General features: G+C 39.4%; 1 protein-coding gene across 3 annotated transcripts in view; it reads right to left on the reverse strand.

Annotated features, from left to right (window-relative positions):
- The window catches only part of LOC126273200 (cGMP-dependent protein kinase, isozyme 1-like), a 365,331-nt gene that overhangs the window by 294,486 nt on the left and 46,344 nt on the right, over positions 1 to 24,501 (reverse strand). For 2 of the 3 annotated variants that reach the window (XM_049976745.1, XM_049976753.1), the window contains exon 2: positions 1,589 to 1,711. In XM_049976745.1, the coding sequence (XP_049832702.1) occupies positions 1,589 to 1,711 (123 nt within the window). Of the gene's footprint in view, positions 1 to 1,588; positions 1,712 to 17,973; positions 18,020 to 24,501 lie in introns of those variants that run through there. The other variant, XM_049976759.1, reaches the window with a different exon arrangement.

The following is a 24,501-nucleotide window of genomic DNA, read 5'->3' on the forward strand; positions in this document are numbered from 1 at the left end:
CTTTTTGTGCAGCCACAGGACATCGTGTTACGACTCAAACTGTGTGCAATAGGCTGCATGATGCACAACTTCACTCCCGACGTCCATGGCAAGGTCCATCTTTGCAACCACGACATTGTGCAGCACAATACAGGTGGTCCCAACAACATGCGGAATGGACCACTCAGGATTAACATCACGTTCTCTTCACCGATGAGTGTCGCAGTCAATTGTAGGAGATATGTTTGGAGGCAACCCGATCAGGCTGAATGCCTTAGATACATTGTCCAGTGAGTGCAGCAAGGTGGAGGTTCCTTGCTGTTTGGGAGTGGCATTATGTGGGGCCAGTATATGCGGCTGGTGGTGGGGCACCGTAACGGCTCTATGTTATGTAAATACAATCCTCCGACCGATAGTGCAACCACATCAGCAGCATATTGGAGAGGCATTTGCCTTCATGGATGACAATTCATGCCCCCATATGCACATCCTGTGAATGACTGCCTTCAGGGTAACTACATGACTCGACTAGAGTGTCAACCATGTTCTCCAGACATGAACCCTATCAATCATGACTGGGATACATTGAAAAGGGCTGTTTATGGACAATGTGACACACCAACCACTGTGAGGGATCTATGCCAAATGGCCATTGAGGAGTGGGACAATCAGGACCAAAAGTGCCTTGATTAATTTGTGGATAGTATGCCACAATGGATACAGGCATGTATCAATGCAAGAGGACATGCTGTTGGGTATTAGAGGTACTGGTGTGTACAGCAATCTGGACCACGAGCTCTGAAGGTCTCGCTGTATGGTGGTACCACATGCAGTATGTGGTTTTCATGAGCAATAAAAAGGACGGAAATGATATTTACATTGATCCCTGATCCAGTTTTCTGTACAAGTTCTGGAAATCTTGGAACTGAGGTGACACAAAACTTTTTTGATATGTGTACTTTGAATTAATTTTTTCCATTCAAATGCATTTTCTTTGTTATTATTATAACACAAAACTCATTTGCCACCTTCCAAACTTCACAAAACCTCTCCTGAATAACTTACAACACTAGCAATAGACATCTCCTGTGCTGTGACTAAGCCGTGTCTCCACAATATCCCTTCTTCCAGCAGTGCTAGTATTGCAAGTTTTTCAGGAGAGCTGTTGTAAAGTTTGTAAGGTAGGAGATGAGGTAGTGGAGGAAATGAAGCTGTTGGAGGAAGTGAAGCTGTGAGGATGGTTTGTGAGTCATGCATGGGTAGCCCAATTGGAAGAGCACTTGCGTGTGAAAGCAAAGGTCCTGTGTTCAAGTGTTGGCGTGGAACACTGTTTTAATCTGCCAGGAAGTTTCATTTTTTTTTACAACAAATATGACTCAATTTCTTTGAAAAATACCATTGTATTCAGTTGTTATGAAGCTATCAATAGCACATAAACAGCAGCTATGTAATGTAACTGAAGAGACAGGGCCTTTTCAAAGTAGTTTTTTTTTTTTTTTTTATATATGTTTATAAAACTCAAATCGAAATGGGCTAACGCTAACTGGCATTTGTGCAGAAACTAAATTACTGCATTTATAACTTTTGTAAAAATGAAAAAAATACTTACAGGAAAGCCAGTGTAGCTTCCATTGCTGACCTTTCCTGGTGGTGTTCTGCTTCTTTTTGTAGGTGTTACAGGATATGCAGCTTTTGCTCCCCAATGGAATGGATAACATGTTAGTGTCATGTTCTGTAACAGAAACAGTATATTTTACAGTATAAAATAAATTACCAAGTGTGTTATAAAGCAATAATATCAGAAAAATTAACTAGTCATTGTTTAGAAGAAGTGTTGAATGAAAAAGGGGTCCATAAATAATCTGTTGGTGACTGCAGCTCATACTTTAATTTTCATGAGAATGCATTTGTGCACACACACACACACACACACACACACACACACACACACACACAAGAAGGAGGAAGGGAGACAAAGGGATGGCTTCTCTCTCTCTCTCTCTCTCTCTCTCTCACTCCCCTACCTTTCCCACTCCACCAACCTCCTATGAAAAAGTAGTGCTTAATGGTTTTATTGTTTTGTGTTAGTAAATTACCATGACATAAAAATAGAAAATAATATTTGATATATTGGATTTATACTTGAGTCTCTTTTATACTAATTACTTGCAAAATATAAAGCTGCACAGTTTGGATTGTTACAGCTGATACAGCTACTAAGAAAAATCTATAAAAACAATTATGTAGTGTCATCTGCCAAAACAAAGGAATCATTTTAATAAAAGGGGTTAACTTCTTGTAATAATATGGGAAAACAAAAACATTAATTGGTATATCAATAGATGTGCTATGTTTACTAGAACATAATTTCAAATCAGAAAGATACACTCAGCTGCAATTAAGATAATAGAATATTAATCTAAACAATAAAAAAAAAAATATGAGTCAGTGGAGGAGTGTGGATGAAGAGTGGCCACATACAAAAATAAATGTTGAATTTGAGATTAACAAATATTGTGTTTCAATTTTTTTCAAATGATGTGCCACAAGAGTGGGCTGGTTGTAAACAAATTAATATTCTTGAAAGGTTAGAAGCTTCCAGACAAAAAATAATTTAAATTTAATCACATTGTTACAGTATTAATAAAGTGATAGGACACTCATAATTTAATGTGATTTGAATACTGCTATTGTGACAGGTGGTACTGATTGAGATAACCTTAAGTTGTTGTTTATTAGTTTCTAATTTATTTTTTTTCGTGATAAAGTTTATGCCAGTGAGTTGAAGATCACTGACAACTTGTCCGCAGACCCAAAAGTAGATGTAAACTGTATGGTGAATTGTTTATCTGACAATGATACAAAATGCTGCCAATGAAACAAGCTGACCATAAGTATTAGATCATAAAGGAAAAAGACTATATAATAGAATCACAAGTAGTGACTTATAATGAAACTTCCTGGCAGATTAAAACTGTGTGCCCGACTGAGACTCAAACTCAGGAACTTTGCCTTTCGCGGGCAAGTGCTCCACCATCTGAGCTACAGAAGCACGACTCACACCCTGTACTCACAGCCTTACTTCTGCCAGTATCTTGTCTCCTACCTTCTAAACTTTACAGAAGCTCTCCTGCGAACCTTGCAGAAATAGCACTCCTGAAAGAAAGGATACAGCGGAGACATGGCTTAGCCACAGCCTGGGGGATGTTTCCAGAATGAGGTTTTCATTCTAGTGACTTTTTGACTTATAATGTTTAGGGAGAGTTTATGGCAATAACACTGAAAAGAGATTAACAAGAGAGATTTATTTTATTTTGTTTTGATTTATTTTTAAGGTCCATGAATCATGGATGTGACTGTATTGCTTCGATGTAGAATGTGCCAGATTATTACAGTAATAACTACATATTAATGGTTATAAGGTTTACAGTCTGACTCATATGGAAAGAGATCTGTGAAAAGTGAGGTATAAGTGCTCAGATAATAACTTAGATAACTGTACCAACAATAGTCACATGTACAAATTACAAAGCTTACACTTTAATTCATCTGATCAGTTAGTGAGATATCAATATTACATAGTAAGATGGCATGGTAACACATAAATTAAACACACTTTTAAAGCATTACACACTGTCAAAAAATTCCTGTAAAGAAAAGAAAAGCTACCTCAATAGATAAAGTTTTTGGTTTTTTTAAAGTTTTAATTAGTTCCTCAGTGACTGATTTGACTACTGGAAATTTATTGTATATGTTTAGTACTGAACAGTATGCTGTCTTCTGTACCATGCCGAGACTTTTAATATCTTTTTGAAGATCATGTTTACTTCTTGTATAATGATTACGATATGTGCTGTTTATATTGCAAATTGCACATTTCTTGTTGACAAAGCACATAAGTGAAAAAAGTGTACTGGCATGGCATGGTCATGATCCCTAGCCATTTAAATAAATTTCTACAAAAACATCTATGGTGGACACTAGTGATATTTCTGATGAGCCTTTTCTGTACCATAAAGACTTCATTTGTTCATGACTGTTTTCTCAGAGTATAATGTCATATGTCATAAGTGAATGGAAATATCCATAGTATGCTCTTTGATTGGTTCCAAACCACAAATACATTCAAATTAGCAAATGACAAGTGCTGCTGAATTCAATCTTTTACATAGGTTGAGGGCATGAACTGACTATTTTGATTTTAATATGTAATCACAGGAACACAGAGGACTCAACTCTCAATATTTCTTTGTGATCACATGTTATTTCAATGTATTTCTTGCACTGTGTGAAACTGAATAAACTGAGTCATGTTAATGTTGAGGACAAACATTTTGAAGTGAACCAATCTGACATTTCTTTGAATACAGTGATAAAAGTGTTCTCTAGACTGCAGTTGTGTACTGTATCAGTCATAATAGTTGTGTCATCCACAAACAGTTTGAAGTATACTTCCTGACTGATACTCTACAGTAAATCATACATGGAAATGGAAATGAGCATTTGGTGTCATTGGCCAGGAAGCCCCTTGCAGGGCAGGTCCGGCCACCTTGGTATAGGTCTTATTACATTTGATGCCACACTGGGTGACCTGCATGCCAGGTGGGGATGAAATGATGATGAAAACAACACAACACACAACACCCAGTCCCTGAGTGGAGAAAATCCCCGACCCAGCCGGGAATCGAACTCGGGCCCATAGGGCGGCAATCCGTCATGCTGACCACTCAGCTATTGAGGTGGGCATAATAAATGAAGATTAAGAACTTAGGGACCAAACACTGGGTGAAGTGGTACTCCACATTTCACTCTATCACAGTAACAGGAGGCAGGTACTACTGTAGAATTATTCAGCACTATTTTCTGTTTTCTGTCACCTACATATGACTCAATCCACATCTCTACTTTGCCATTTAAGCCATAGTCCCCACCTTCCTAGGCAGCATTTTATGATCCACACAGTTCAATCTTTAGATTGGTCACAAAATATTCCAACTGGTGGCATTTTATTGCTTATGGGGTCTAGGAGAAGGAACACAAACAAGAAAAGGGACTGTTTACTTGAAATAGTCTTTTGCAATTCAAACTGATTTTTAGTAATGGTAATTGTGGTGTACACAAGCTTCTCCAATATTTTAGAAAGACTTATCTGCAATGAGACTGGTCAGTAGTTGGGATCTTCAACTTTATCACCTTTTTTGAACAGTGGTTTGAGAACTTCATACTCAAGTCTACCTTCATTTAGAGGCTTATTAAATACACTGATGGAAAAAGAATTGCAGCACCAAGAAGGAGTTGTGTGACATAAACAAAATTTGGTAGGGGTGTTTCTACAAATAAAAGATGATGTCTTTTCATATTTCACACCAGTCACATAAGAGTGGTGCCAGTAGTGCCACTATGAGGATGAAAATCAGATTTGTTTTAAATACATGCTGTAATGGTTGTGAGTATTAGTTACATCTGAGACTGGATGTGGTGAGTTGATGTTAGTCAAGAATGCTATTAAGGTGACAAAGAAACTATTATCAACATCAACATCTCACTGTGTTTGAACGAGGTCATAAAATATGGCTATAAGAGGCTAGATGCTCCTTCTGTGATACTGCAGAAAAACTTGACAGGAACACAGCCACTGTACATCATTGCTGGCAGTGTTGGTCACAACGATGTATGGTTACAAGATGACTGGGCTCTGGAAGGCCATGTGGCACTGCTGAGAGGGAAGACCATCATGTTCAGTGGATGACTCTGGTGCATCATACTGTATCTGTAGCAATAATCTGAGCAGCAGTTGACACCACAGTGACACAACGAACAGCTAAAAATTGATTACTTCATGGACAGCTCTGTGCCAGATGCTCTGTAGCATGCATGCCACTATTCCCAAACCACTGCCATTTGCAACTTCAGTGGTGTCAAGTGAGAGCTAATTGGAGGGAATGTGGAAGTCTGTTGTATTTTCTGATGAAAGCTGATTCTGCCTCTGTGTCAATGATGGTCGTGTGTTGGTGAGAAGGATGCCAGTTGAGGAACTGCAACCAACCTGTATATGTGCTAGACACACCAAACCTTCACTTGGAGTTATGGTCTGGGGTGCAAATTCGCATGACAGCAAGAGCACTCCCGTGGTTATGCTACACACCCTGACTGCATATTTGTACATCACTTTGGTGATTTGAGATGCTGTGTTGCCATTCAAGAAGAACATTGGAATGGGTGTTTTCCAACAGGATAACACTCTCCACATACTGATGTTGTAACCCAGCACGCTATACAGAGTGTCAACATGTTGCCTTGCTCTGTTTGATCACCAGATCTGTCTCCAATTGGGATCATGTGAATCATCATGAGACAACAACACCAGCGTCAACCACAACCAGCATTAACCAGTCCTTACATTGACCAATTGCAGCAGACATGAAACTTCATCGTACATACTGGTAACTGTACAACTGTACAACACAATGAATGCAGATTCACATGCTTGCATTCAACATTCTGGCAGTTACGCTGGTAATTAATGAATCAGCATTTCACATTTGCAATAGCTTATCTCATACTTAACCTGGTTTGCAATGTTAATCACTTAAATATGTTGCCTGGACAAATGTATTCCCCCAAAAATTTCATTACTCTACATTAATTATTGTTAAGTGTTGTGATTTTTTTCTGCCAGTGTATATGACAGAGATCTTAAAGAATAAATTTACAGCAGTGCTTCAGCACTTTGATTGACATATTATTCACACCAGACCAACTTTCGTGACCCCCTGGTAGGCATAACATGTTATGTTAGGGGAACAATGTTCGAGATAATTGTGATGTACATAGTAATTTTAATTCTGATGTGCCAATACCTCAGTCATTTCATGTTCCATGTACCTTGAAATTCAATGGAAAGATTTTGTGTGGCACAAGATGTTTGTAAAAACCTTTATGAAGATCTGAAGATGGTAACTTAATTTTACACAAACAGGTTATCAACAATAAAGTTTTTATAGCAATCTTGGCTAAGAAGTACCTCTTCTCCTAAATAATTTCAGATCTGATGAACATGCTACAATATATATTGTGGAGTTCTATACCCTGTGGTTTATTAGAGTTTCTAAATGAAGTACAAAGCATTCTCTTTGGTTTACAGTAAATTTTGATTCTCTTTGAGAGCCACTGTCTCCTGTATTCACTCAGGTTGGTATCATTTGGTATTCTCTTAAGAAACAGAGTAAGATGGTAACAAAGTTGTTCAGGAATAGCTTAAATGTATCATTGGCACATTTAGCTTGATGTGCAGTGTCCCACTGTAACTCCTGCATATGCCTGCTGAAGGTTTGCAGATTTTCTCTGCTGACTGAAAGATCTATTGACAAAACTGCTGTTGTTAACAGGGCTCACATCATGCATTCTCAACAGTTGTCCGTCATGGTCAGGAAGAGCACTTAAAATTTATCTTATACTTTTGTTACTAATTTTGTTCTTACGTACAAAAAAATTACCAATTAGGTATGTGCATTCTTTGTACTCTCATGAGAAAGTCAACAACTGCCCTCAGTCATGGTAGATGACAAATTAATTATTTTTATACATATCCCTGCAGCACTTGGCATGCTGCTCTTGTCTGCTGCAAATGACAGTATCTTAAATCAAATTAGGAACAGAAGATGGTTAACACTTTGTGCCAGGAAGAGAAATCTCTACTGGTACTGAAATCAGAGGACATGCTAACCCCATTAACACAATTATTGCAAAACCTTATACTCTGTTATCAGAAAAATAAAATGAATCTACTATGTATAAAAATAAAACACTCCACAAATAAAACAACTTGGCTCATTAAAACAAATGACATTGTGTTCTTTCTTAGCTAATAGTTAGAGCACAGATACAACACACTGAAATAACTGGCAACCAAATCAGATACTATGTCCAGTAGCTTCCTACAGAATTAAATATTGCATGTACCAGAAAACATCTGAATCAATTACAGTATAAGAATGAGAGTTCTTCTGACCTAGAATCATATATGTGGAAAAATATCTTGTGCATAAGTCACATATTGTACTATGAACACAGATTTATTTTCCTATGTTCCTACACCAAGAAATGGCAATACAACTGAATTTCATAAAACTGAGCACAGTGGAAGGGGCTTTGGAATATTCCTGAGCACTCACATAAGCCAGGAAGATAGAGTGATGAGATCTCCACAACTTGTGTATATTGTAGTACTCTACACTGCACATGACAACGATGATGATAACTGCACACTATGCAGCAAAGCACGCTCTTCAGTTTCATTAACACTAAATTCAGGTGTGATAATCAGCTCTTTTGTATTAATGAACATCAATATGATAACACAATTATGAAAAGGATAGATTGCTACTCACCATAAAGACGTCACATTAAGTTGCAGGCAAGCACAAATGAAAAAACAGTTACACAATGAGTTTTTGTCCAAAGTCTTCTTCAGAAAGGAAAAGTAAACACACACACATTCACACAAGCAAGCAAACTTCATGCACACATGACCACTGCTTTGGCTAAAAGCTCAGTGTTGACAGTCTTTTCATTGTGCCTGTCTGCAACTCAATGCGTCATCTTTACACTGAGTAGAAATATATCCTTTTCATACTAGAAGTATTTCTGGAGAACTCAAGTTCTGTAAAAGTTCTATGCTTAAAAGAACACTGTTTTGAAAGTGAAAATATAAACTTGATACACTAACTTTCAGGTTTCAATTGAGCAGTGAGCTTTTGTAGAAAAAATTGGTTTTGGAGGATCACGCATTCTAGTAGAAGAATCACTAAGCTTTGAAGTCAGGTGTACTTTTAATTGCTTAAATGAGGAACTATTATTTGAAAGCTGTTGCACTGAACTTTTGGAATATGGCATATTAATTATTAACATATATCATATTCCTGACTATTGAGCTACATGTACATTTCTAGACAAATTTGAACCCTTGCTGTGAAGGTTTCAGGTCAAAAAGTTATGTAAAAAAAATTGCACTGACTTCAATGTAAATGTAAGAGCTGATGACAAGTTTGCTGTTTCTCCGCAGGGCATGTTATATACAAATGGTTTAACATTAAACTTTTGTGAGTACACTAAAATAACAGCATCTTCTGCAACATGTATATATACTATAGTGAGCAGTATCAACTACGGTGCTACAGAAAAGTTCATCTTAGAATTAGGTATATTTGACTAGTCAGCCCTTTTTATCTCATTGCCAAATTTAGATAAAACTGTAACAGAGAAATAGGTCAGGAACTTCAGGCAACACAATGGGAATACATTTGTCTCAAAATTAAATGAAACTTCCTGATCATTCAGCAAGTGGTACTCAGTAAACACAAAACGCAATTATTTTGCATCAGAATTCATGACTGTTTTCAGTGAATGCTTCCCCTTCATAATGGCATGTGACAAAAATTGTAAAAAAATCATGGATAATTGAAGGCATCAGGATCGCTAGTATTAGAAAGAGGAAACTGCACATGGAAGCAAAGAACAATCATGATGCAGAGTTTGTCAGCTATATAAACAAATACAAAATAATATTTGGCTGAAATAGGTGCTGAAAAATCAAAAAGTTATAATCATAAATTAAAAATACATGGGGGAAATGATTACAAATTCCAGGCATGTATGGAAAGAATTCAACAAGTATTTCATAAATTCTAACAAAATTGATGAACGCCTTTCTCCACACATAATTTCCAATATAATGTGGCACAGATAGGGAGAATTCAAATTTACTGATGTATCCTGATATGAAGTTGCTAACATTACAAAATCCCTAAAAATCTCAAGTGTGTGGGCTGGGATGAAGTTACAACAAAAATAATAAAGGCAGGATGTGATAACATTGCACCCCACCTCTGTCACATAGTAAATCAATCGTCTGATGAGGGCTGCTCTTCCCAGACAGACTGAAGTATGCAGAAGTTGACCCATCCACAAAAAAGACAGACAAGAGGAGACAGGAAATTTTCGCCCAGTATCAACACTACCAATTATTTCCAAAATATCTGAGTGAGTAGTGTGTAACTAACTAGAAAAATATAACAAAAAACATAACATTGTTCTTCACAATCAGTATGATTTAAGAAGGGCTGAAGCACTGTGTATGCTACTAATGAACTAATCACTAAAATAAGAAAATGCCTTGATAACAAGGAGAGTGTGTCCAGTATCTTCTGTTACCTCAGTGAGGCATTTGATATGGTAAGCCATAAGCAGCTGCATCTCAAATTAGCTTATTATGGCTTCCATGAAAAATCTTCAAGTTAATTTGCACCTTATCTCAAAAATAGGAAACAGAGGGTAGTTATAGAACATAAGGGTGAGAAACCTAGCACTAGTAGGAAGGAAATACAAGGAGGTGTACCCCAGGGGTTCATACTAGGCGTGTTACTATTTCTATATTGTATAAATGACATGCCAGGTAAGTTAACTTCAGATACTATTGTGTATGCATATGATTCAACAACAGTAGTCTACTGTAAAAACACTGAATAATTAGCATAGAAAACGAAACAGACTCTTCAAGAACTAGAAAATTATATAAATAATAATGCTGTGAAACAAAACCTGACAAAAACACGAATTGTACGCTTCAGGACCAAACAAACAGTTGAATATTTAACACAGTTAAGTTAGAAAGGCAGAGAACTGATAACTGCATAATCTGTTAAATTTCTTGTAGTGACAATAAACAAAAACTTGGCATGGACTCATCACGTGGATTGGTTACTGAAGTGGTTAAATAGTTTTGTTTGTGCAATGAGGCTACTAAATAAAGCAACTGTCTTAGCTGTTGGGAAAATTGTGTACATTGCATTTTTAAATCAGTTGTAAAATATGGCATAAATTTTTGGGAAGTCGAAAAAGGAAGTCTCCTCAGAGTGTTCAAGCTACAGAAAAAAAAAATTATGAGAGCTATGATTGGAACAAACAATAGATAATCATACAAACCTTTATTTACAAGCCTTGACTTACTGACAATTCTCCTTATGTTTATGTATGAAACACGTCTCTTTGAGCTAAAAAACCCACATCTTTTTGAGGGAAATTCATTTACACATGCTTATGAAAAATGGCACAAACAAGATTAGGCTGCATGTTACCTTTCCACAAATTAATCTGATCTGAAGATACTCCATATTACATGGCTTTGAAGTTTAGCAATAAAATGTGCTCAAAGTTCAAGGACTGCAAGCTATAACCCACAGGTGGAAACATTGAAAAATATTTGAAAAGCATATGTTACTAGTGTGGATGATTTTATAAATGAAGAAGATAAGTAGGAGATACTACATTTGTTTTGTTTTCCTGTTTTTTTCTACATTGTGTTCTCTAAGTATGCTCATGTTCTCTTTTAATGGAGGTATATCTTCTTTTTATAAGTGTCTATACTTATAAACTATGTATCATGTAAACGATGTATCTAAATATCTAGATGTATACATAGGTACTACTTTGATTGAAGTATGTGCTCTTACGAAGTATGTCCATATTTATAAACTATAGAAACAAACATGAAAAATATTTTTAAAAAATGATTTTAAACCAATGTGGATATTTTAAGAAATAGTAAAGGTAAGAAATGATTTTAAACCAATGTGGATATTTTAAGAAATAGTAAAGGTAATATATACAAAGACACAATAGCACTGAACTAATTTTTTTTAACAAAAATCAGTATAATTACAAAATAGCAAAATAATAGGTACTGTTTTATGAAAGTTTTAAAATACAATGGGATTCCCAAAATTTGCTAAGAATGCTTTAGAAAGTGTGATTTTATAATTAGAATAATAAATAAATTAACACATTATTTTAGTGAAAGCATACATTTTTAGAAATAGAAAAATCAGGGCTAGTAAACTGTAAAACTGAATTTAGCAAAGAAGTACTTTTTTGGATTGTAACATTTTCAAACATGAAAATTTTAAATATAAATAACTTTTGAAACATTAAGCTTTTGGAAAAATTAAAATATTTGTTAAAAATGAAAATGGGGCTTTCAAAATATGCTATGTCAACCAAAAAACAAACAATGTTCAGCGGTATTGAATTCTGACATGCACATGGCTTACAGGGGCCATAAATGATGAAGATTTCTTTAAAGAAAATGATTCCATATTAACTAAATCAGCAGACTGTAAATTATATTGTAGATAATGAAACTTTGTGAAATGCTACATGAATAAGAATTTAGCACTCTTGTGTACATATGGTATAATGAAAACATTATATAAATAGGATAGATTGCTTATCACCATTTAGAGGATATGTTGAGGCACAGACTGACACACAAAAAGACTACCATACAATTAAGCTTTTGGCCAAAGGCCTTTTTCTAAGCCTGGCCTCAGTGGCCACAGACTGTGTTCATGTGTGTGTGTGTGTGTGTGTGTGTGTGTGTGTGTGTGTGTGAGTTGGCTTGCACAAGTATGCACATGTTTTCTACTTTAAAAGAAGACCTTTCAGCTGAAAGCTTAATTGTACCATGGGTTTTTGTCTATATGGTGAGTAGCAATTTATCCTTTTCATAATGCTGTCATTATTCCTTCCTGGTTTTTCCATGGTATAGGTCAGACTAAGGGAATCACATTAGGAAATGAGATGCTTAAAGTAGTAGATGCGTTTTGCTATTTGAGCAGCAAAATAACTGATGATGGGCAAAGTACGCCCTAACCGCCGTCTGCTTCACGTCTGCTGTGCAGCGAGCTACCTTAATTTAAGTATTATCTGTATTTTTCTTACTTGTCACTTCTTCTTCTGCGTGTTTTTGCTTTTAGGAAGCTTTAATAGTCGAGTGCTATTAAGTGTTCCATAGATCTCGTGTTTGTTTTGAATACAGTCAGAGAGAGTCCCTTTAGTCAGCCATAGTGCCAGTAGTGTCAGTGTCGCCCTAACCGCCGTCTGCTTCACGTCTGCTGTGCAGCGAGCTACCTTAATTTAAGTATTATCTGTATTTTTCTTACTTGTCACTTCTTCTTCTGCGTGTTTTTGCTTTTAGGAAGCTTTAATAGTAGAGTGCTATTAAGTGTTCCATAGATCTCGTGTTTGTTTTGAATACAGTCAGAGAGTCCCTTTAGTCAGCCATAGTGCTAGTAGTGCTAGTGTTTGTTTTCAATACCGTCCAGAGACAGGTAGTGCTATTTTCCTTGTTTCTACAAGAAGTGGTTAGCAATCACAGTTTAGTCAATAATCAACCGCCTTTAGTGAATTAGCAGTCTAGTTAAAAGCTGATTAACACTCTATAGTAAATTGATTTCTTAGGATGGCTAGGATGTGTGGCTGCTGTGTACGGACGCAGGAGGAGCTGGCCACTCTTCGCGAACAGCTGAGCGTGTTGATGGCCGCGGTCAGCCGTCTTCAGGCTGCTGCCTCGGAGTGTAGCGGCAGTGGGGAGTCTGGTGCGTCGCAAGGTACACCCCAGGTGTTACATTCTTCACCCACTGTCCCTGCTGTCGAGACATCTTCGCGGGTACGGGGCGCGTTTGGGCCACCCTCTCCCCAAGGGGAGTGGCGGGTTCAGCGGCGTTCGCGGCGCACGAGGCGGAGGGTCAATGTGGAGGCTGGCCGTGTGGCACCGCCCGCTCTGCCTGTGAGTGGACATGTGGCTGCTCCTTCAGCAAGGTCCGAACAGGCACACGGGGGGAGGGGTTTGTTAGTTATTGGGAGCTCCAACGTTAGGCGGGTGATGGAGCCCCTTAGGCAAATAGCGGAAAGGTCGGGGAAGAAGGCCAGTGTTCACTCTGTCTGCTTGCCGGGGGGTCTCATCCGAGATGTGGAGGAGGCCCTACCGGCGGCGATAGAGAGCACTGGGTGCTACCGACTGCAAATTGTTGCTCATGTCGGCACCAATGACTCTTGCCGTCTGGGTTCAGAGGTAATCCTCAGTTCGTACAGGCGGTTGGCGGAGTCGGTGAAGGTGGAAAGCCTCGCTCGCGGGGTGGAATCAGAGCTAACTATTTGTAGTATCGTTCCGAGAACCGATCGCGGTCCTCTGGTTTGGAGCCGAGTGGAAGGCTTAAACCAGAGGCTCAGACGATTCTGCGGAGAGCTGGGGTGCAAATTTCTCGACCTCCGCTATCGGGTGGAGAAATGTAGGGTCCCCCTGAATAGGTCAGGCGTGCACTACACGCCGGAAGCGGCTACGAGGGTAGCGGAGTACGTGTGGAGTGCACATGGGGTTTTTTTAGGTTAGAGAATTCCCTCCCTAGGCCCGACAAGACGCCTCCTGAGACGCGGCAAGGCAGGAGTAAGCAAAATGCAACAAGGAATAACAATATTAATGTGCTAATAGTAAACTGCAGGAGCGTCTATAGAAAGGTCCCAGAACTGCTCTCATTAATAAACGGTCACAACGCCCATATAGTACTAGGAACAGAAAGTTGGCTGAAACCAGACGTAAACAGTAATGAAATCCTAAACTCTGATTGGAATGTATACCGCAGAGATAGGCTGGACAGTGAAGGGGGAGGCGTGTTTATAGCGATAAGAAGTGCAATAGTATCCAAGGAAATTGAGGGAGATTCGAATTGTGAAATGATTTGGGTGAAGGTCATGGTTAAAGCAGGCTCAGACATGGTAATTGGATGTCTCTATAGGCCCCCGGGCTCAGCAGCTGTTGTGGCTCAGCACCTGAAGAATAATTTGGAAAATATTTCGAGTAGATTTCCCCACCATGTTATAGTTCTGGGTGGAGATTTTAATTTGCCGGATATAGACTGGGAGACTCAAACGTTCATAACGGGTGGCAGGGACAAAGAATCCAGTGATATATTTTTAAGTGCTTTATCTGAAAACTACCTTGAGCAGTTAAACAGAAAACCGACTCGTGGCGATAATATATTAGACCTTCTGGTGACAAACAGACCCGAACTATTTGAATCAGTTAATGCAGAACAGGGAATCAGCGATCATAAAGCGGTTACTGCGTCGATGATTTCAGCCGTAAATAGAAATATTAAAAAAGGTAGGAAGATTTTTCTGTTTAGCAAAAGTGACAAAAAGCAGATTACAGAGTACCTGACGGCTCAACACAAAAGTTTTGTCTCAAGTGCAGATAGTGTTGAGGATCAGTGGACAAAGTTCAAAAACATGGTACAATATGCGTTAGATGAGTATGTGCCAAGCAAGATCGTAAGAGATGGAAAAGAGCCACCGTGGTACAACAACCGAGTTAGAAAACTGCTGCGGAAGCAAAGGGAACTTCACAGCAAACATAAACATAGCCAAAGCCTTGCAGACAAACAAAAATTACGCGAAGCGAAATGTAGTGTGAGGAGGGCTATGCGAGAGGCTTTCAATGAATTCGAAAGTAAAGTTCTATGTACTGACTTGGCAGAAAATCCTAAGAAATTTTGGTCCTATGTCAAAGCGGTAGGTGGATCAAAACAAAATGTCCAGACACTCTGTGACCAAAATGGTACTGAAACAGAGGATGACAGACTAAAGGCCGAATTACTAAATGTCTTCTTCCAAAGCTGTTTCACAGAGGAAGACTGCACTGTGCTTCCTTCTCTAGATTGTCGCACAGTTGACAAAATGGTAGATATCGAAGTAGACGACAGAGGGATAGAGAAACAATTAAAATCGCTCAAAAGAGGAAAGGCCGCTGGTCCTGATGGGATACCAGTTCGATTTTACACAGAGTATGCGAAGGAACTTGCCCCCCTTCTTGCAGCGGTGTACCGTAGGTCTCTAGAAGAGCGAAGCATTCCAAAGGATTGGAAAAGGGCACAGGTCATCCCCGTTCTCAAGAAGGGACGGCGAACAGATGTGCAGAACTATAGACCTATATCTCTAACGTCGATCAGTTGTAGAATTTTGGAACACGTATTATGTTCGAGTATAATGTCTTTTCTGGAGACTAGAAATCTACTCTGTAGGAATCAGCATGGGTTTCGAAAAAGACGATCGTGTGAAACCCAGCTCGCGCTATTCGTCCACGAGACTCAGAGGGCCTTAGACACGGGTTCACAGGTGGATGCCGTGTTTCTTGACTTCCGCAAGGCGTTTGACACAGTTCCCCACAGTCGTTTAATGAACAAAGTAAGAGCATACGGACTATCAGATCAATTGTGTGATTGGATTGAGGAGTTCCTAAATAACAGAACGCAGCACGTCATTCTCAATGGAGAGAAGTCTTCCGAAGTAAGAGTGATTTCAGGTGTGCCGCAGGGGAGTGTCATAGGACCGTTGCTATTCACAATATACATAAATGACCTGGTGGATGATATCGGAAGTTCACTGAGGCTTTTTGCAGATGATGCTGTGGTGTATCGAGAGGTTGCAACAATGGAAAATTGTACTGAAATGCAGGAGGATCTGCAGCGAATTGACGCATGGTGCATGGAATGGCAATTGAATCTCAATGTAGCGAAGTGTAATGTGATGCGAATACATAGAAAGATAGGTCCCTTATCATTTAGCTACAAAATAGCAGGTCAGCAACTGGAAGCAGTTAATTCCATAAATTATCTGGGAGTACGCATTAGGAGTGATTTAAAATGGAATGATCATATAAAATTGATCGTCGGTAAAGCAGATGCCAGACTGAGATTCATTGGAAGAATCCTAAGGAAATGCAATCCGACAACAAAGGAAGTAGGTTACAGTACACTTGTTCGCCCAATGCTTGAATACTGCTCAGCAGTGTGGGATCCGCACCAGGTAGGGTTGATAGAAGAGATAGAGAAGATCCAACGGAGAGCAGCGCGCTTCGTTACAGGATCATTTACGGTACGGGCTTTTGTTAAAGTTTCGAGAAAATACCTTAACCGAAGAGTCAAGCAGTATATTGCTCCCTCCTACGTATATCTCGCGAAGAGACCATGAGGATAAAATCAGAGAGATTAGAGCCCACACAGAAGCATACCGACAATCCTTCTTTCCACGTACAATACGAGACTGGAATAGAAGGGAGAACCGATAGAGGTACTCAGGGTACCCTCCGCCACACACCGTCAGGTGGCTTGCGGAGTACGGATGTAGATGTGGATGTAGAATATAAAATGTAGGCTGGCAATGACAATAAGAAAAGCATTTCTGAAGAAGAAAAATGTGTTAACATCGAATATAGATTCAAGAGTTTTGAAGTTTTTCCTGAAGGTATTTGTCTAGAGTGTGGACATGAATGAAAGTGAAACATGGATGATAAGCTGTTTAGATAAAAAGAGAATAGAAGCTCTCAAAATTTGTTGTTACAGAAGAATGCTGAAGATTAGATGGATCAATCAGATAACTAATGAGGAAGTACAGAACAGAACTGGGGAGACAAGAAACTTGTGGCAAAATGTGAAGGAATCATTAGATAGTACACATTCTAAGACATCAAACAATCACCAGTTTAGTATTCTATGGAAGCATTGGGGATAAAAATAGTAGAAGAAGACCAAGATATGAATACAGAAAGAAGATTCAGAAGGATTTATTTGAAGATGAAGAGGCTTGCATAAGCTAGAGCAGCATGGACTGCTGTATCAAATCAGTCTTAGGACTGAAGACCACAATCACAACAACAACAGCATTACATGTATAATGGTTAAAAGAGGAGAAAAAAAATCTATTAATTTAAGGAAGAATTTCAACTAGTGAAGCTCTCCCAGCTTGCCACATCTCAATGTTAAGTGTGTGACAACTAACTATGTTCACTATAAACAGACCTTTGTTCTTTATCAAATAGATAATTGTAGTTCTGCAGTAAATGTTAATGAGGTCATGTAGGCACGAGTTCACAATAAGAGAGAAACAGCAGCTATTTAATGCAGTTGAAAAATAACAGTTCTTATGATCCACTGAATGTGGTGAATGAGTAAATGAGTCTAGCAAATACCAACTTAAGTAGTGCCAAACCTTTCAACATCCTTCAGGGGTCTAGTAAAATTGTAGTCCTCAGAATAATGAGCATAAAACTTATAATGTAATGTGCCGAAAGAGGGAAGAGAAAGCGTGACTGTGGAAGCTTACCCTTGAAATGTCAGGAACAGTTAGCAATGTGTAGACAGCACTTTTCCACTTTGACTTCCGTAAGACATGTAACCTTCCACAAAACAATCTAAAAAGCATCAGGATATGTTTATAGAAAAGAAGCAACTGGTCACTTTTTTTTAGGGTGATCAGGCAGTAACAAAGTATAATATACAGCAATTTAATCTTGTAGTTAAGGCAGGTTTTTGTCATAACACTGTATTTTAATTAATATAGCAAAAAGAGATCAATAATTTAGCAGACAGCATAAAATTTACGAAATTTAATCTTCATTTCTATAATAAATATATTATTAAGTATAGGGGAAACCTGACAGTAAGGACATAAATTCCCAACATAGTGCTCATAGACAAACAGTTATGAATAATAAGAAGGTCCTTTTGCTTGGAAGAAATCAAGGAAGAGCAATGTAAGAACTGGCACAGAGAAAATTGCAGTCATTATCTGGTAACCAATGTGTAATTCCCAGTTCTACAGTCAGTTATGCAATAAATGATTTACTTGGAGGACCACATTGTTACTCAGGATACAGCCAATATTATATGTTCTAGACCATGAAATTAAACAGCCAACTGAAAAATCATGACAGGATCATGAAAATGGATGTTTAAGTACCCTCTCTGCAGGAACTGGTAACCTTTATTTTCTTAATGTATCAGTTTTAGACATATTCATTCAGTTTTCAAAAGAATATATGCTATGCCAGAATGAATTTACACTTTTCATCAGAGTGTGCACTGATCTGAAACTTCCTGGCAGAATAAAACTGTGTACAGACCAAGACTCGAACCTGGGACATCTGCATTTCATGGGAAAGTGCTCTACTGACAAAGGGCATAACCCACAGGCTGCCTTCACAGCTTTACTTCCATCTGTACTTCATCTCCTACCTTCCAAACTTCACAGAAGTTCTCCTGCCTGGGGGACTGTTTCCAATATGAATTGTCACTCTGCTGCAGAGTGAAAATCCATCCTGGAAACAGTCCCCCAGCCAGAAGAATTTCTGTGAAACAGAGTATAATTCACTCTGAGAATAATATTCCAGGCTATGGTTAAGCCATATCCCAACAATATCCTTTATTCCAGGAGTGCTAGTTCTGTAAGGTATGCAACAGAACTTTTATAAAGTGTGGTATGTCCGAAAAGGAGTGGTGGAAGTAAATCCTTGCAGTTGGATTGTGAACCATGTTTGGAAAGCTTGGTCAGTAGAGTATTAGCCTGCAGAAAGAAAAGGCCACGGGTTTGAGTCCTGGTCCAGCATATAGGTTTAATGTGCCAGGAATATCAATGTATGCACATTGTGTCACTAAATTTGCCTCATGTTGCCAACTAGGCATGAATCATTTGGTTCAAAATTAGTTTCCTTTAATGAACTGATACTCCATCTGTTTTGCCAATTTTTATGTTTCACCCTACACACATCCAAATGAGTATGCACATTTCCAAATAAAATTTCAGAATACAAACCATATACTGAACCTATATATAATACATCACACTGAAAAAAATATTTCATGCCATTTATGAACTCCACTGAAAACTTGGTTTCATACAGGTGATTAAATGTAAGAACAATCTATAGAAAGTAGTGTGTTATATTATTTCAATATGAAGTAACTCAGTGGTGTTTGTTTGTTGAAAACTGAAGCAGGATTAAAATGAGAGTCAGTATTTTAAACTTTTTCTTCCTTTTTTTGTCATAATATTTATGGAGTAAATACTTTCAGTGAGCCATAGGTCACAAAGTTACCTTGACCTTTCTCTAGCACAAAATGAGGAAAATCAGTGGTATCTTTAAGAATCATTAACTTCAGACACTCAACTGTGAAATTTAGTTGGCTCAAAAACTTGGGTAGGCAGTGTTTAGGGTCCATGTTAGTGGAACATTGTGGAAGTTAGTTTTCTGTGGCGGAAAGGTCTTGAGCAGAGAGGAATTGGTGTACAGAGACATAGCACCCAGACCATCTATGAGGCTGGTTGTAATGGGCAAAATCTGTGAAGAAGTGGCAGGGGAAATGATTAGTGTCCTGGATGTAGAAACATATGTCCATTTATTTATTTGGGAGTTACAGGAATAATTCCTACCTATCAGATACACCAAACACATTGTGTTTTTAACATTCATTGATGTTATTTTTATGACATGGACTCATGGCAAGGACTACTACTGTCTTTTTCTCAATAACCATAACACCTACTCCCAAAACTGTTTACCTATTGCTACTATGATGTACTTGTCCTAACTGATTGAAAAACTATTTGGTCGTACTAAGATCTGTTATTCTGTTTCACTAACATACTTTGTGGAACTAAATGAAAGAGGAATTAGAGCTTCTATGGAAGGTAACTTCATTACCAAATTATCAATGTAATTAAAGTTCAAACAATGGCAAAACCAGAATGGAAGGTAACAATGCCAGATAAGAAAAGTTGCTACTCACCATATAGTGCAGATGCTGAGTCACAATAGGCACAACAAAAAGATTCACACAATTATAGTTTTCGGCCATTAAGGACTTTGTCAGCAGTAGACACACACACACACACACACACACACACACACACACACACACACACACACACACACACAATGCAAATGCAACTTGCACACATGTCGACAGTCTCAGAGAGCTGAAACGACACTGCGAGCAGCAGCACCAGTGCAGGGAGGGAGAGGGGGATAGTATGGTGGGAGTGGCGGCAGTGAAGTGTTGCAGTTTAAATGGACGGCAGGAGAGAAGGTGTGGGGGGGGGGGGAGGATAAGTAGCAGAAAGGAGAGAAATAAAAAAGAAATTAAAAGACTGGGTGTGGTGGTGAAATGACTGCTGTGTAGTGCTGGAATGGGAACAGGGAGGGGGCTGGGTGGGTGAAGACAGTGACTAATGAAGGTTGAGGCCAGGAGGGTTACGGGAACGCAGGATGTATTCTAGGGAAAGTTCCCACCTGCGCAATTCAGAAAAGCTGGTGTTGGGGCATGATGACAGGTAATCGAAACTCTGGCACAGAATGTAATTTAGTTGCCCCAGTCCCAAATGGCACTGAGTATAAGGGGAACGCTCCTCTGTGGCCATACTGTGGGACTTTGGGAGGTGGTGGGAGACTGGAAAGATAAGGCACAGGAGATTTGTTTTTGTACAAAGATGGGAGAATAAGTATGATCAGTGAAGGTTTCAGTGAGACCCTCGGTATAATTTGAGAGGGACTGCTCGTCATTGCAGATGCAATGACCATGGGTGCCTAGACTGTATGGAAGGGACTTCTTGGCATGGAATGGGTGGCAGCTGTTGAAGTGAAGGTATTGCTGGTGGTTGGTAGGTCTGGTATGGACGGAGGTACTGATGTAGCCATCTCTGAGGTGAAGGTCAACATCTAGGAAGGTGGCTTGTTGGGTTGAGTAGGACCAGGTGAAGCAAATAGGGGATAAGTTGTTGATATTCTGGAGTAACGTGAATAAGGTGTCCTCATCTTAAATCCAGATAGCAAAGACATCATCATTGAATCTGAATCAGATGAGAGGTTTAGGACTCTGGGTTTTAGGAAGGATTCTTCTATATGGCCCATGAATGGGTTAGCCTAAGATGGTGCCATGCAGGTGCCCATAGCCATAACATGGATTTGTTTGTAGGTAATGCCTTCAAAGGAGAAGTAATTGTGGGTGAGGATATAGTTGGTCATGGAGACTAGGAAGGAGGTTGTTGGTTTGGAATCCATAGGGCGTCTGGAAAGGTAGTGTTCGATAGTAGTACGGCCATGGGCATTAGGAATGTTAGTGTACAGGGAGGTGGCATCAATCGTGACAAGCAGGGCACTGTGTGGTAAAGGGACAAGAACTGTGGAGAGTCGGTCGAGGAAATTGTTAGTATCTTTTATTTAGGAGGATAGGTTCCAGGTAATAGGTTGAAGGTGTTGGTCTACAAGAGCAGAGATTCTCTCAGTGGGGGCACAGTAACTGGCCACAATGGGGCATCCTGGTTGGTTGGGTTTATGGCCTTTAGAAAGGTGGGAGTGCGGGGAGTGGTAGGTGTAAGTAGAGAGATGGCCTCTGGGGAGAGGTTCTAGGATGGACCTACGGATTTGAGCACTGACTGGAGATCCTGCTGGATTACTGGAATGGGACCCATGGTTGTTGCATCTGCAGTGATGAGCAGTCCCTCTCAAAATATACCGAGGGCCTCACTGAAGCCTTCACTGGCCGTAATTATCTTCCCACCTTGTAAAAAAAACAAATCTACCATGCCTTATCTTTCCAGTCTCCCACCACCTCCCAAAGTCCCACAGTCCAGCCATAGAGAGCATTCCCCTTGTAACTCAGTAGCATCTGGCACTGGAACAACTGAATTACATTCTCTGCCAGGGTTTCGATTACTTCTCGTCGTGCCCTGAAATGAGAAATGTCCTGCCCACTATCCTTCCCACCCCTCCTACTGTGGTATTCCGCCGTCCACCAAACCTACATAATATACTCGTCCATCCTTACACAACCTCTGCTCCCAATCCCTTACCTCATGGCTCTTACGTCTGTAATAGACCTGAGTGCAAGACCTGTCCCATACATCCTCCTACCACCACCTATTCCAGTCCAGCCATTAACATCGCCTATCCCATCAAGGCAGGCCTACCTGTGAAACCAGTCATGTGATTTACAAGTTAGGCTGCAACAACTCTGCTGCATTCTATGTAGGCATGACAACCAACAAGCTGTTTGTCCACATGAATGGCCACCGACATACTGTGGCCAGAAAACAAGTGGACTACCCTGTTGCTCAACACGCTGCCAAACATGAGATCTCTCATCTCGATGACTGGTTCACAGTCTTTGACATATGGATCCGTCCCACCAACACCAGCTTTTTTTAACTGTGCAGGTGGGACCTTTCCCTGCAATACATCCTACATTTCCGTAACCCTCCTGGCCTCAACCTTCGATAGTCACTGTTCTCACCCATCCAGCCCCCTCCCTGTTCCCATTCCAGCACTACACAGCCATCATTTCACCACCAGACCCAGTCTTTTAATTTCTTTTTATTTCACTCCTTTCTGCTACTTACCCCCCCCCCCCCCCTCCCCTTCCGCACCTTCTCTCCAGCCCTCCATCTAAACTGCAACACTTCACTGCCGCCACTCTCACTATTACTATCCATCCCCCTCCTTGCCACAGCCTTCTTCTTACCCCCACCCAGTCACCACTCCCATCATGCACTGTTGCGGCTGCTTGCAGTGTAGTTTCAGCTCTCTGAGACTGCAGAGGTGTGTTCAAGTTGTGTTTGTGTGTGTGTGTGTGTGTGTGTGTGTGTGTGTGTGTGTGTGTGTGTGTGTGTGTGTGCATGTGTGTATGTGTGTCTACTGCTGACAAAGGCCTTAATGGCCGACAGCTACAACTGTGTGAATCTTTTTGTTGTGTCTATCAGGACTCAGAATCTCCACTATATAATTAAAGTTAAGTATCTTTAAGAAATAGTTAGCTTTGTTGAGAAACTGAACTTCTATCTGAAAATTTAAAATGAGAAATTTAAAGAAAAATTTCATAGGAAAGTTCTTGTAGAATATAAATAAAGTATTAAAGTAGATCACTCACCATTGAGTCGTTGACAGGCACACACAAAAGAAAGAAAACTTACTATGCTTCAAGGCAGCCAGTATGCTGGTTGGGAATGCACAAGGGAGGGGGCAGGTACACAGGCTGGCACAATTGTAGCAGCTGGTGGGAAGCTGCACACATTGTGTGTGACACAGGGATATGAACTGGGAGGGGGTGAAAGGGCAGAGGAAGGGGAAACTATTGGGTGTAGGGTACAAGGACAGTGGATTACCTGAGATTGAGGTAAGGACAATTATGGGAGCTGAGGATGTACTGCAATTACAACTCCCAGCTGTGCAGTTCAGAGAAGCTGGCAGTGGAGGGAAGTATGGCTCAAATTGTGAAGCAGCCAATGAAACTGGGGTTGTTGTGCTAATCTGTATGTTGTGTCGCTGGGTGGTCAGCTCTATACTTCATAATAGTTTGTTGGTGGCTGTTCATCCTCGTGGACAACTGGTTGTTAGTCATACCAAAATGCAGAATGTTAATAAACTTTGTCTTATTTAGAAGCTTAAAGGGTTTTTCATATAAAAAATTTGTAAGTTGACATTTTAGCATGCGCTCGTACAACAAAATATGGAACAATTGCTTTTACAGGAAGTTCCATAGCCATTCTCTGTTATGATGATTCTGACTGCAAAGGTTAAGAGTATATACAATAAACAGAAAAATACAAATTAAAGGTATTTGGACATACTATATATTGCACTGCAAGCATATGGACAAATGTTTCACTGTCTTCAATGGAAGACAAATATATCACCTTGACAACAGAAATTTTCCTCCTGAAGTGTTTTCTTGATAATTCTAAATATCTGTGTGAGATCCAAGACCTACTAAAAATTGGTTGTCTATACAGTTGTAACAGAAATGGAAACATTGATGACTGAAAGATGAAGATATTAATTTAATTTGACAAAAGCTTAAT

The sequence above is a fragment of the Schistocerca gregaria genome, chromosome 1 (assembly GCF_023897955.1).
Source record: "Schistocerca gregaria isolate iqSchGreg1 chromosome 1, iqSchGreg1.2, whole genome shotgun sequence".
Lineage (NCBI taxonomy): Eukaryota > Metazoa > Arthropoda > Insecta > Orthoptera > Acrididae > Schistocerca > Schistocerca gregaria.